Here is a 14,645-nt window from a genome sequence, read left to right on the forward strand (position 1 = left end):
CCAGTTCATCCAAATCCTTGATATTTTGGTTTAAATACAAAATTTGTATAATTTCACGAATTTGATTCAAGATAACTGAATGGCGTCTCCCAACTTCAGCTCCAAATCGAATTTGCATGCACTCCGAATTAGCTCACGTTAAGAATCTCACCTACATAAGCCGGTTAGGATTATCTGTCCCTTTTCTACATATCATAAAAGGAATATTCCAAAATGAGTTTAGAGGTTTCTTCTCGCGGCTGAATGTTGATTGGGGATGTAAACGAAAATTATGTTGATGGTCTCCCTATCGATTTAGAGAGGAATATCAACATTTATGTATATTTCACATAAGTTTTAAAATATTATTATTTATTTATTTCGATGTACCGGACTTTTTGCCATTTTTGTACATTTTTCGATTTACAAATTTTTATTCAGATAACATTATATGAGAAATATGTCCATTCAGACGCTTCAGTCGTTTGCACCGAGCGGGACTCGAACTCACAACTGTGACAGTCGAGCCGGGGGTCACACCGCCCAAGAGCCAAACGCTCTTACCAATTGCACCACGGACCCCCTAGTTTTAAAATATATTTTCTCAGAAATCTTTAAGAAATTTGCTCCAAAAATTTCATATTTTTGGAAAATGACAAAAACCAATAAATGAGGCAATTAGGAGTAATCAGTGCGAGATGTCTTAGATGAGCAAAATTGTAGTCCTAAGAGTGGTGCCTATCGTCTGATGCCAATAGATTTCTATTATTTTGTTTAGTTTATTTAATACTATTTTTTTACAATCTCACTCTAAGACCATTGTTTTTTTTTTGATAATTTTTAAAGAAACTTCAATTTTACGCCCAGAAGAAATGAATACCATACCATTATTTTTAAAATTAATCTCGGCGAAATGTGGAGCTCATAATGAAAAATGAACATATCCTATATTTTAACCATAGGATATGTTCATTTTTCATTCTGAGCTCCACAAATAAAGTTCTATCATATCATTCATTAATTAATAAATATATTTCAAAACGTGCAGCACATTTTTAAATAGTTTTTTTTATAAATTATAATTCACACATAATTAGATAAAAATTACATATAATTTCTTTATCTGCACTCTAAACGTTTTGAGTGGATTTAAATGCGTTTTAGCATTAGTTATATCAACGACTCCTGTATGTATAAATGAGTCGTTAGATATATAGGTCAAAATCATCAAAAAGGCAAAAAATATAGTTAATCCCATTCTGTTAGATCGTTTAAGGTTAGATGTGAAACGTGTCACTGCATCGGATCAATTTTTTTATGATTTTCAGTCAGTGAAAAGCGTCTAGTCAAAGGGTTAAATTTATTGGAGAATATTTTGAAATTAGCAGTTGTATTGTCTATTTAAATGATGATTAAGACACAATAAATTTTAACAAGTATGTTTTTTTGTTCAATATAAAAATTATATTTTTAGTAGAATGTCAAATGTGATGAGTGTTCAATATAGAAATTTAAATTATCATTTAAGTGTTACTTTATGTTTTTTGCATAGAGAAAATGAGAAATTTAATATAATATAATTGAATTGAATTGAATAATTCTAACCAAATTTCATTTTTTCTTGACAAAAAAGGTTTTGTTTTTTACTTTTTATATATAAATCAAGTTGATGGTATACGGCATAGATCAAATTGTATACTATTTTTGGGCCTTATCTCTGCATATTGTTTCGTGATGTCATCTGCAAGAAAAGTAAAACTCGTGTGATTGACATTAGGGATTGAAAAGGTCGTAAAAAGTTGTAATTGAAATTCTTGAGAATGAGAAAGAGCGCAACAACGAGTGACTAATTTTCATAGTTCATTGCGTAAAAAGATCACCTGGTGAAGGGAAAAAAGCGCAATTTCATCATGATTGGTTATGGGTATGGTGGTACCGTGAGTATTTCATTCAATTTCGAATTGAGTTTGCGTGTAATCTCACTTACATACTCTCGGATGAACACCACAAATCACATCCTGTTGACTGGCACCAATGACTATGATCAAATCTTGACCACACTTGGTGAACTCTACTTGGACACTCATCACGGAGATGGCTATATTCAGGCGGGCCCCTAAGAAATGTATTCCTTTCATGCGGAAGTGACGTGTGCCGGGCGGAAGCGAGGGTGTTTGCAATACGAGCCGGTCCAGGTGAATGCGAATACCACCATATCCGCTTAAAATCGCCTGCAGAAATCCTCCGGCTCCCGTGAGAAAATTCACAGCACCTGTCTCATTCCTCTCGATAGAATATTCTCGCCAGATGAAGAAAGGCTCCATGACATTGTTACGATAGCTGCGCGCGAGCATGTCAGCTGCCTTATCATGGTCTCCTAAATCTAGGTGATTGATAGCATGCATGGCCCAAGTCATTGCTGGCCCTGTAGGTCTAGTGACATTCTCGTACATGGCTAAATCATTCTGACGTGTCGACCTGTAAAGTAAAGTAAGATTAAGTGTGGACTAAAGGAGAATACCTCTTTTACAGAATCACATATTAATTATAAATATTTATAGCTAATGTATATATCCCATTAAGAAATATCTGATGTTTGATGATCCCTATGGTTGATTTTACTAGGTTGTCTTCAAATTATTACACAAATTAATTGATATAATTTTTGCGAACCTCTACAAAAAGTAAAAGAAAAGTATACGAATAATAAAAGTGCATAGAAAAGCATATAATGCCTCGAGATGTTAGATTGTCTGTAGTACAAAGATAAGAACGTATAAGAGAGACTGAGGTAATATTTATCATAAAGACTTGATACATTTCTGACGACCATACCCAAATTTCCATATTTCAACTATTCTGAAAACCACTTTTTTGAATGAAAATGTTCTTTTTGAGGCATTTTTTAAAAGTTAATTGATTGTGTGGAAATTCTCAAAGCTACTAAAGAAAATGTTGGCAGGAATTGGATGTATTTTGTTACGATTGAAAAAATTCCATTTGATTATACTTTGTGTCACAACTTTTCAGAAGACCATTTTTCTCTATTTTAATAAAAACTGCGTTATAACCTTGGATACTTTTCATACTTTTTCTAAAAGCATACCTTAAAATTTCAATACTTTATTTTCTACATTTGGTTTGTGGAAAATACACATTGGAAGGTTCATGAAAATTGTGATAAAAATTTGAAGCTTTGCTCTTTTTTGCAAAATATTGAATATTTAAAATTTAAATTTTCGATTCGATAATTATTTCTCCGACTTCTCTACGTCATATGAGAATACAGTAGAGTCTCGCTATAGGCCATCGCTCTATAGTCCACAATTTATCGACCGTTGATTTCAAAACACTGATTTTAAGTTAGGTTATGTTTTTTAGTATGCGACATGCATAATTACTTTAATATTTTTGGCAAACTTTATTAAGTAGTTGTGATAATTGTGATCCACAATGAAGAGAGCAAGAACAAGTACCACAATCGCGAAGAAAGTGGAAGCCGTCGAGCAATTTCAATACTAAAAATCGTTGATAATTTTAAAAAATTACATGGACTATAGTGCGACCCAAGTGTCAATTTTGAAACCAAATATGGACTATAGCGAGACTCTACTGTAAAATTAAGGATGTCTGCTTGAATATAAAAAAAATTAAAAAGTAATTCTTTTCCGCGATCCCAATAGGGATAAGTGGTTGAAAATGAATGAATTCTTTTTTTAATTGAAGTTTTACGCATTATCCAAAGTATATTTTATAAATACGAGATTAACTATGGATAAAGTTAGATACTAAATATTTAACATAAACCCTTGAGCTTTCTTTATTTCAGAATTGAGGTGACAATTTTTTTTTACTTTTTTTAATGAAGTTTTATAATTTGAAACTAAATAAAAATATATATAAAAGCTCTCAATGGGTCAAGTAAGTGGTAGAGCACTCGCTCTATGATGCAAGTGGCCCGGGTTCGAATCCACTTTAGGTCACTAGGAATTTTTCTGGTGTTCGGATTGCATCCCGTGAACTTCACTGCACTTGATTTCACGAGGCATGGGACTGACAACCTCATCCCGTACAAGAAAAAAAATAATAATGCATGTCTAGAAATCCCCTTGCGGGAAGGTCTTGTTCCTTTATGGAATGTTGTGCCAGCATTGTTTTTATATTACTATTATAAAATGGCAAAAAAAATCTTGTTGTTTTTCGTTCATTTTGTTTTACTTGGAAATTTTCTCAAGTCAAACTCTATCTTTTACTGCTTGAACTCTTCAGAGAGAGCAGAATATAATACTCCCTCGATTAAGCTACGAGGTCTACGAGATATGTTGAAAAAAGTTAGCTTAGAGGGAGATGGGGCTACTTTGAGAAGTGGGCCTGCATTGTCATACGATTTTTTCGCATATTTCTAAAGGAAACTGGGTTTTAACGTATTGTTAGAGGCAAAACAATTGTGGATCTAAATAAAATAATTGTAATGACTAACTTCATTTCCAAATAGACGAAAAAACCATATATCAATGTAGCCCCAGAGCTCAAAATAGCTCCACCTCCCCCTATCATATTTAGCGAGCTACGTACATCCGTGTCTTGATTTGTCTTTTTTGTTTTGATATTTTGGTAGACATGCCACCAATGGTTGCAACATCAGGTTTCTTGCACTTTTAGTTAGTCTTTTATAGCCTCTACACTTGAGAAATTTCTTTAAAAATGCCTTTTTAAAGAAAATTTCCCCTCTTGCAGGCAGAAACTTCGGATTTTTTTTTTAAAAAAGGCAATTTTCGACGAAAATTGCTTCTAGTGTGTAGACACCATTACATATAGGGTAGAGTCAGCCCTTTTCGCCATGTAAGCACTTTTTCGCCACCTAATATAAAACAACTAATTTAAGGCATTTAAGAATAAGTATCATTTCAACACTTATAATATGTTCTGTTTTAATATCCCAATACGTTATTACGTCTCTTAATTACTTGAAATTCGTTTTAGAACAGGTGGCGAAAAGAACCGAAACAAGCATAATTGGGGAAAATGCATATTTTTCAATGAGATTCTCTAAAATTCTCAAGACGTATCCTAGATAGATAGATATTGCTTAAAAGTATCTTTATACAAAAATTCATTTTAGTCTGACAAAAATATCACATCTTACAAGGCCCCTAAAGCTTTATGGTGGCGAAAAGTACTGACTCTACCCTATTATTGATAACTTCTTTTGATGTGCTTGGCGATATTACTGCTTAACCCCTTAAGGAAGAGAAGGTCAAAAATTAGGGGTCAGAGAAAATCACTTTTTCTGACTTTTTGGAGCAAAACAAAAGTTTAGAAAAATTTCATGTTTGGGTCGCTAGTGACCCTTTTGACTCCACAGAGAGAGCGAAGATCCCCGATCTCTTCATCCCCCAAAACTTTCACGTTCCACCCCTCGGAGACCACTTTTCTCAATTTTATCTTAAATCTTAGCGTTTCTGACGATTTCTGAGAAATGTCATCACGCTGTTTGTCCATCTATTTCCCCCCCTCCTTCCTTTGCCATCTCACCAGAACTATGATTTTTGGGACTGTTCAAAAATGCGTTGTGCAATTTTTTTGTAATTTTTTGATATGTTTTAAAGATTACCTAGGCGGACAGTTTTTAAGGTCGAAGATACTTCTCAACCGAATGGCATCGTGTTCGGGCTGATTGTAAAGGTTTTAGATTTAGTGATAAACTTGAACTGATTCCAATTGGTTATGAATTGGTAATGAACCGCTTATGAACCGATAATTAATTAAACTAAACTTTAAGAACATTGAAAGGCAATTATTACTTAATTTTTACTAAATGATTTTTTTTAATATTCCTGATATTGCAAGTTTCTTTTTGTTATTTTTAATATCGTAACTTGCTAATTTGCTAATTTGTTCTCAAGCATCATAATTCTATTTTACTAACTTGTAACTGTGAATAACCTATCAGGCAAATTAATCTATAAATTAGAATGTCACTGAATAGCTTTTCTTGAAGAGTTTAAATATAAGGATATGACATTTATTACTTTGACATGTCATAAATGTAGTGTAATAATACAATAATTGAATTTATGCATTTTATTTATGAGAGATGAAATTGCTTATGACTGGTAATTGGTTAGCAAAGTAATCACTTAAAAGTATGCATAAGAACATATTTCACTGACTTTGACATTGTGTACTGGAGAGGGTAGCCAACAAGGATAACATCAGCTTGTTTAATCTGTGTCCCTGGCTGGTATCCTTCAAACTGAGGATGGTAATTTAATATGCTATCATATGGGAGGGCTATATTATCGGCAATGTAAGTCCAATTTCCATGATCACTGTCATCACTGCAGACACATGCCGTGAAACTGGAAAAGTTGGTATAAAGACAAAAACGGGATTAAGAACCGAAATTCATGCAAGATAATACAAAGAGCAAAAAAGCGACGAGGAAGATGGATAATTACTCGTTGGGAAATTGTTTCTCGGAACGACTGTGTGATTTTGAATGTCTTTAAGTCACATGTAATGATTTCCATGTCGTGTAACAATCTTTTATATACTCACTTCCACAGGTTATATCTTTAAAAAAAAAATAAAATTTTGTTACTTACTCTCCAAATTGAAGAGATTGCTTTGCCGCAATGTTGGTGTAGAAATTGTTGTCCACATTTTCATGATCCTCATCGGGTCCCATGACATCTACGTTTATGTTATAATTAAAACAATAAAAGTTACATTTAAGAAAGTTATAGAGATCAATCAAATTCAATTGCACGAAGATCGGTCTCAATTTATTCTTCATCTCATCTACTCACTGCGGATGTCGTATTTGTTGGTTGTACTATTGAATTTAGCACGACTGGCCCAGAATTGTGCAATTGGGATAGCCAATTTGCATCCCTCACGTTTGAGCCAGTGGATATCTCGTGTGGCACCCAGATGAAGTCTCAATGCATGGCTAATGTCTGCGGTCACATGCTGCTGGTTGGCAGCGACCAGAGGGCAACAGGGCTGCGTGACTTCACGTCCAGTGAATGCACTTTCCCATGGGAATCTATCAATGTACAATCTCACCACTTTATTTTCCGCCTCCAAGACACATCACTCAACATAAATTTAGGATGTAAACAAAAGGACAATTTTTGGGGTTTCTGATAAATAAACAATTTATTCTTACTTACCGGATACCACTATATCCAGTCTCTTTTGCATAGTCTGAGGCAGCAGGAAAAGCTTTTAAAGCTCGATAGTGAATCATTTCGGCAGACCAGAAAGGACTTATAAGGAGAATAGGTAAATGCATCCATATTTCGGCATCCCAAAAAACATGTCCTTGATAATCGTTGAGATTAGAGCCACCTTTGCCTAATCCTGTAGGACTTAGACCTTGAAAAGTTTGTCTCTGTTGATTTGTATTGAATGATGGCAAAGAGCTAACCATGTAGAAGACGCTGGCATGAATTGTTCTGGACAGTCTCATGCTATCATTAGAACCTTCCAGTTCAATATCAAAGTCATCCCAAAAATGCTTCCATTCTTTAATGTGCGTGTCGAGCAAATCAAGATCAGTCTGCGCCAACACTTTGGCGTGACATGAAAAAAATATAAAATAGTCGAAGTTAAAAGGAAAGAACTACCATTCAGACATTAGACAAACAATGTGAATTTAATAATTGTAATTTCTCCCAACTTAATGATCAACAATGGGACGGCCATAAAAACACACACAGTTCACACGTGAAATAATTAATTAGTCATTAATTTTATTCAGTAACGTGTAAATTGCTATTAAACACATGGGAAATACATGAGAATGAATGAAGAAAGAAATGGTATGGAAGCCTTGCAGTACTGTTTTGAGACCCATTCTTTTCCATGATCTCTTTTTACAGAATTTTTCAGGAAATCACCGACAGATTTCGACTCACTTCCAATCAAATTCCTGTATGGACAATCTATCGATCTGGAAAAAAGTATGGTCAATATAGTGAAGTAAATTGTAAAAAATAGAAAAAAAGAAATTCACCGGAAATAATCCTAAATCCCCTCTAATTGAGACTATAATTTGTACATGATGAGTCAAGGAAGAGAATTCAATGACTTTAAAGATGATTTACTCTAATTTCCAAGCCAGAAGAATTCTTTCAATAATTAGTTTATATCTTCTTGAACAGATGGCTATTAGAGGAAGTTCGATGAAAAAGTATCTATAATCTTTCACATTTTCACTAAGAACAAGAACCGATTATTTATAATGAATGAGGAAATGCTTGTGCCGGTTGAGTTTTTTGTAAGGAATTTACTTTCGTACTTTGTTTTAATTCAAACTTGTGATTAAGTCAAATATCAAACGTTACTATAGTTCTATTTTTTAATTCAATGACAGTCTATACAATTCTGAAATAAATCCTTAAGCGTTATATCTTTAAATTGGTCTTTAAAAGCTGATTTGCACCTATTCTTCGATTAAATACTTTAGTTTTAAAATTTCAAACATTTTTTAGACTTTAATATGAAGAAGTGTAATAAACTGCACAATATAATGAAGCTGAAATTGGAAGTGTAGAACTTCATTAACATTTATTTCAAATCAAAGCTGTTCGGAAGAACTTTTAACACAGAAAATTTTGAAACAAAATTCTGAAGCATTAATTACATTAAAAGGCTCAGAATAGAAAATCCTTAATTAAGACAATTAAACTTAAATCCTTAAGTTTTCTTTCTCTCAGAATTTCGGTGAATCTTACTAAGAAAAGAAAACACTATACATCATTGTTATAATATTAATATAGTTTTGCCACCATATAAAATATAAAACACAATGAATGGAGTAAAATAGTCAGATTAAGAACCTGTTCCAATTAGAGTTTTTTTTATTAAAGCTTATCACTATGAGTGGATTTTCGATTTATCTGGAGCGAAAAATTTGTGATACAGATAATCTATAAATAAAAATTAGTACTGTGTTTGTAAAGGGAACATGCGGTATTCCCATTAGGAGTTATGAAAAATTCTCATTTGAAGCAGGTTCTGAGTTAGAATAGGGGAATGTAGGTATGGTTCGCACACAGTGAACATTCAAAGAGCTACCGTTTTTCATCTTGTCTCATGAGGTTAATAATTATTTATATTATGGCTAAAAAATGACGAGCTAGCTCTTTGCAAACAAAGAGATAATTCGCATCGTTTGAAGGTTCACTTTGTACGAACCTACGTTCACCTATTTTACTGTTCTGCTGACTTTCATTGATGAAAAATATATATTAATTTTCTGACAGATAATACAACTTAAATTCTAAGTCTTAAAAGTCTAGCCTGAAAATTCTAGTCTTACAAGAGAATGGGCAAAAAAGTGGTCTATGGTGCGTCCACCAACAAAACCTTCATCGTTGAATAAGTATTATGGTAACAACTTTTGTTCGGGGACCAAAGTCCTAAACCATGGGGTAAATTTTAGAGCATAAATTGTTTTTTTTTTTGGAAGAAAAATGATTTCTTATATGACATGTGCGTATTTATACTTTTTAACATAAAATATATGAAATGACTGCATAGTCTCGAAATGGACAATATAATTATCAAATAGTAATATAATGGCTATAGCTCCAGTTCTAATTATCCAAATTTGATCAATTGGGGCATTTTAAAAATCTCTCGTAAAATGCCACGTACATCTCTCTCTACATCGGAAGTTTCCAAAACAAATACTACAAATGATTGTTTCCCATAATAACGCTGCGAACTTTCGCAGTACGTAGGTACTAATATGATAATTTTTACTCGACCACGTTATTAAAAATAAGGTTTAAAAGAAAGTTCTCACCAGATTTAATCATTCTTCAATATTGTTGTAGTTCGGTATTCGGTACATGGACACAAGAGTCATTGTGGCCAAAAACCTGTTTGATAATGAATGAATTGAATTATTTATTTGAAATATTGAATGAAATGAATGAAAAAACATTCAAACTTTAAAGATTAGAATTGCACTATATTAGAACTCTATGTATTACTCTTTTTTAACGTTATGTAATAATAAAAAAAAATGAATAATTTGCAAAAGCAAATTTATCAAAACACATTTGTTAAATTGATGATGAAGTGTCTTATGAAGAATAGTAATTTCATTGCATGGAGAGTTTTTAAGCTTCTCTTGTGTTTTAAAATGCACATTGTGCAAAGTCAATGAAAATGCTATATAAGAGGGGAAGAAATATTAATTCACCTGACTTTCTTATGGGTAGGTATATTTGAGAGTCATTGTAAAGCATATGCTATGGTTAGACATATAGTTATATTGCACAATGTTAAGTGAGCATAATAGTATGCAGAAGTGTCTTGCCATGTATCTCACCCCTCGTCATGGTTATTCAACACTTACCGTCCATCATTTCCTGTTCAGCTACACTAAAATGTTCGTCGACCGTCATTACGAATGTGAAAGACATGGAAGTTTTTTCTGTGGGCCCAAGTGTGATTTCTTCTGGAACATGATTCCATAAAACACAGCAATTGGATGGATCTTCTTGGTAAATGGGGTCTTCGACTGTTTTCGTGTTGCCGCAGATTCTTTTGATTGTGAGTTCCTTCTTGGTGTTTTTTATTAGTTTATCAGTTTCGCATGGTTGCTCTTCTTCACTACCTTTGATTGTGAACTCTATATCATCAGTTGCATTTCCCGGATACTGGCCAATTTTTATGATAATCTTATCTAAATTTGTGGATATGTCTTCATCTGGCATTAAGAAAATAAAATTTAAAAAAATGTTTTAAGACAGGTTGGGATCTTTTAGATCTTATAATATTTTCCCTTTCTCATTTGATTAAAAATGAAAATAAAAGAAATATGCTTTCAGTTATTCTCTTAATACATTTTTTTTTTATTTTTCTAACCTATGAACTCAAAAAATTATTTAATCAAATTGTTCAATAAATTTTTCATTTGTATTAACATTTCATGAAACCAAGATTAATTTTATTATTATTTATATATTTCGATGTACCGGGCTTTTATTGCCATTTTATACATGTTCAATTTACAAATGAATTCAGTTTACAAGGTTTCGTGAAAAATGTCCATTCAGGCGTTTCAATCATTTGCATCGGGCGGGACTCGAACTCACAACTGTGACAGAGTCGAGCCGGGGGTCACACCGCCCAAAAGCCGAACGCTCTTACCAATTACTCCAAGGACCCCCTAAACCAAAATTAAACATCATTAAATAATTTTAGCAAAATTTAAATTTACTCTTTATTCAGTTTTCTTTAAAAAAATGTTTTTTTTTTATTTTTGTGAAGCATAAAGTTAAAGGTTATATTAATAAAATCATTTATATAAAAGATTTTTTCCAAGTTTTATCTTAAAATGATTCAGTGAAATAAATATTGTAGAAGATTAGAATAAACAATGTTTATACCGTAATGTGAAAATGTAAACTTCGTTTTGGGATTTACTCTCATGACATTCAAAGTGAAAGAAAAAACTCAATGGATATATCTTGAGACAATTTATCAAATAGAAATTACTCTATTTTTTGTTACGGTTTTCATGTTTCATCTCCGTTTCTCTTGCCTCTTGTTTCTCTTTTTCCGTGACGCGACCAACCCAAGTCTTCAGGGAAAGAGATAAGTCTCAATCAAATATTTCGAGATATTCTTTCCCTGATGGATATGGATTTATAATGTATCCATAATTACTAATTATGTTTCAATGAAAAGCCGAGCGAAGCCACGATTTGAAATTCCCATACGGTACAACGGGCAAAAGAAGCTCGATTATTATTGCTTTGATGATCGTATATAATTCTTTCTCCTATCCTTCTACAGTTTCATTGAATTTTACAAGATTATTGCAATTCAATGTTCTTGTTTACCTGTGGTGCAATTAAGACGAGATATGAAGAGTTGATTTACAATTGCACGGTTGTAGAAGCGATGAGCATAAATCAGATGGTCCAACTTATAGGCAGCGGATTTAGGAAAGAAGGATGTCTTAAATATTCCAGATTTAGTATCCATGGAATATTTCACGGTACCATTTAACTCAACGTAATTTGTGACCTGAATATTTGCGTAACTGGGTATCCGAGCCCTGTGACTCAGTCCCTTTATACCGTTGTATAAACCGTTGAGATACACTGAATCGCCCATGACTTGAAATCCCAAATGTCCATTGCCCAAGACAGGCATAAAATTCATGTTTTCTGGAAGACTTTTAAAGATTTATTTAAAATAATATTTTTGAATTTCCATTAATTTTGATCCAGTTCTCGTGAACCCGTAGTGATTCATTAATAAACTGGTAAATATATTATGTTATTATTTTACCAAATTTAATTTTTTATCAAATATTTAAATTCGGTATGTCCGTAAGTAAATTGAAATAGTTCAAAATTCAAAAATAAAAATTAATTTTTATATATACAATAAGTTTTGCAGTGTAAGAAACTTAGTAAAATGACACTCTCTTCCTATCAAAAATGAGTGCTGTAATCAACTTTGGTTTCATTCTGATAAGAATATCACACAGGGTGAGTCGATTGAACTGCAACCAAATTCAGGTCGATAAACCTTTCTCACCACTAGTTGCAGCGCTCTCATATTATGCAGGAATGTGATTAAATGTTTCATAATTAAAAACATAACTTAATACGGTAATGGTAGCAATATTTCGAAACGTTATTTGGAGGTGAAATAAAATTGCATTATCACCAAACATCGTCTTTAATGTGAAGAAGTGAATTGATTGAAATCCGCGCCATAGCTGCAAATAGGGGTAGGTGGGGCTACTTTAAGCTGTGGAGCTAGAATGTTATACGGCTTTTCCGCCTATTTCTAAATGAAGCTGGTCCTTACAATTATTATTTTATTTAGATCCACAATTACTTTGTGTATCCAAATTACATCATGTTAAAACCCAGCTTGCATTGGAAGTATGCGAAAAAATCGTATAAAAATTTAGCCCCACAGTTCAAAGTAGCCCCACCTCCCCCTATATGGTACTTGAGATTTAATCGCGAACAATCATTAGACTAAATTTGGAAGAGAATCTCTATACTGTTAAGCTTTAATAATTCCATAAAGGACAAGATCCTGTTGTTTCTTGAAAAAAAAGATACGTTTGACAGAGCAAAGGGGTTGCTTCGTTTGTCCGATAAATACTATAACTATAGTTCTAGTAATATTTTCTTCTTTAAAGAGAAAATTTTTGAAATTGAACAATTCATAAGCAAATAAAAGAATTGTGTTTACTTGAAGAAAAGGTTATTATGATAATTGGGGCATTTGAATGATCACTAGAAGTTAAAGACCATTGTTTTTATGGCATGGATTTTCGTGACAGGAGATTATCGCCTTCAACAGCATCTGCAAGTACGCGAAAATTTCAGTGAGAAATATTGAAAGTTATAACAAGACTCGGCATCGCTATATATAACATCTTCATATATGGAGCATTTTGTTGGTTAAGGTCAGAACTAAAAAATATCAAAGTGAAGATGAGCTGAAGCATCCTTCCGTCTTTAATGGGTTCACATTTCGGTGGCTAACATTTAAGTAGCTTACTCTACGTTCATTGACAGACTTAGTAACGTATTTTGAGCCAAAAATGATTACGGTAACATTTTAAATAAATTCTAAAACAATCAAAGATTTCTGATTCTTGCACTCGTTTACAGCAAAAAAAATCCATTTTAAAATATAAAAGAAACGGAGTTTCGAAAAATTGCAATTCAATTGATTCACCCTGTTCGTACAACTATGTATGTATATTAAATCCATATTCTATACATATTTACCTCATCGTTTCGAATGCATATTTATGATTAGAATCAACGATGTTCTCTTGCAAAGTTGCTACAACACCTTTGGTTTTCTGTATTTGAAGTAGTAAAATATAACAAAAGCAAAAAAACTCACAAATTTTAAGTTCCATGTTATATTCCTCTGAAAATATATTTATTATTTCATAGTAAAGAGATGCACAGAAAAGTTTTCCACCAACTTTAATCGTTTATAAATGATTTGCAAAAAGTACTTCTTTTTTAGCAGTACTGTATTAACATTCGGAAATACCTCAGAACACTAAATCACCCAACTTGTGTGGAAAATAAACACTTTGTGACTTCTAATAAATACAACTGATTTTCTTTTGGAATAAGGAATAAAGAAACAAAACATAACAAGGTGCCTCTCAATATATCGACGCTTCCATTCTATACTATGCTATCTTCAGAATGACAACTTTTCAGGAGTCATTTGAAGTTGGCAAATTCTTATTCTGGCCGCGTATTTTTTTTTTTTTTTTTTCAAAAAATGGAATATCTCGTTAGGACAGAATCACATTGACAGTAAAATGCTCAACGTATTTCGTTAATTTACCCATTTTCATTGCAATTCTTACGCAAATTCTCGATTATAGTATTACCTTATTTCATACTCGGTGGCACTAGGTGAAAATAATATAAGAAAATTGAAGAAATAAAACGAAAATGCGTTAAACGGTGGGCAAAAAAAACCGTACGATCAATTTCTCTTATACAGTGTTTTCTGCTCACGGTTTATCGAATTTTCGTTTTATTTCTTCAATTTTCTTATATAATTGTCACCTAGTGCCACCGAATATGAGATAAGGTAATACGGTAATGGAAAATTTGCGTAAGAATTGCAAT

The 14,645-nt window shown here is 32.6% G+C and overlaps 1 protein-coding gene across 3 annotated transcripts; it reads right to left on the minus strand.

Moving 5' to 3' along the window:
- Window positions 1-332: 332 nt before the first annotated feature.
- On the minus strand, window positions 333-14,177 carry LOC129807535 (protein-glucosylgalactosylhydroxylysine glucosidase-like). Of its 3 annotated transcripts, XM_055856875.1 has the most exons (9): window positions 13,773-14,177; window positions 11,850-12,187; window positions 10,358-10,711; window positions 7,158-7,557; window positions 6,792-7,030; window positions 6,588-6,675; window positions 6,153-6,341; window positions 1,967-2,457; window positions 333-1,720 (listed from the first exon to the last, which is right to left on the minus strand). In XM_055856875.1, the coding sequence occupies exons 1-9, from the start codon at window positions 13,907-13,909 to the stop codon at window positions 1,641-1,643; spliced, it is 2,316 nt and encodes a 771-aa protein (XP_055712850.1). In that variant the 5' UTR covers window positions 13,910-14,177; the 3' UTR covers window positions 333-1,640. The 3 variants fall into 3 exon arrangements, with proteins under 3 accessions (XP_055712850.1, XP_055712852.1, XP_055712851.1); XM_055856877.1 differs by lacking the exon at window positions 6,153-6,341; XM_055856876.1 differs by having other exon boundaries at window positions 11,850-14,177.
- Between the last annotated feature and the right edge of the window lie 468 nt (window positions 14,178-14,645).

Source organism: Phlebotomus papatasi, chromosome 3 (genome assembly GCF_024763615.1).
Source record: "Phlebotomus papatasi isolate M1 chromosome 3, Ppap_2.1, whole genome shotgun sequence".
In the NCBI taxonomy this organism is placed as follows: Eukaryota; Metazoa; Arthropoda; class Insecta; order Diptera; family Psychodidae; genus Phlebotomus; species Phlebotomus papatasi.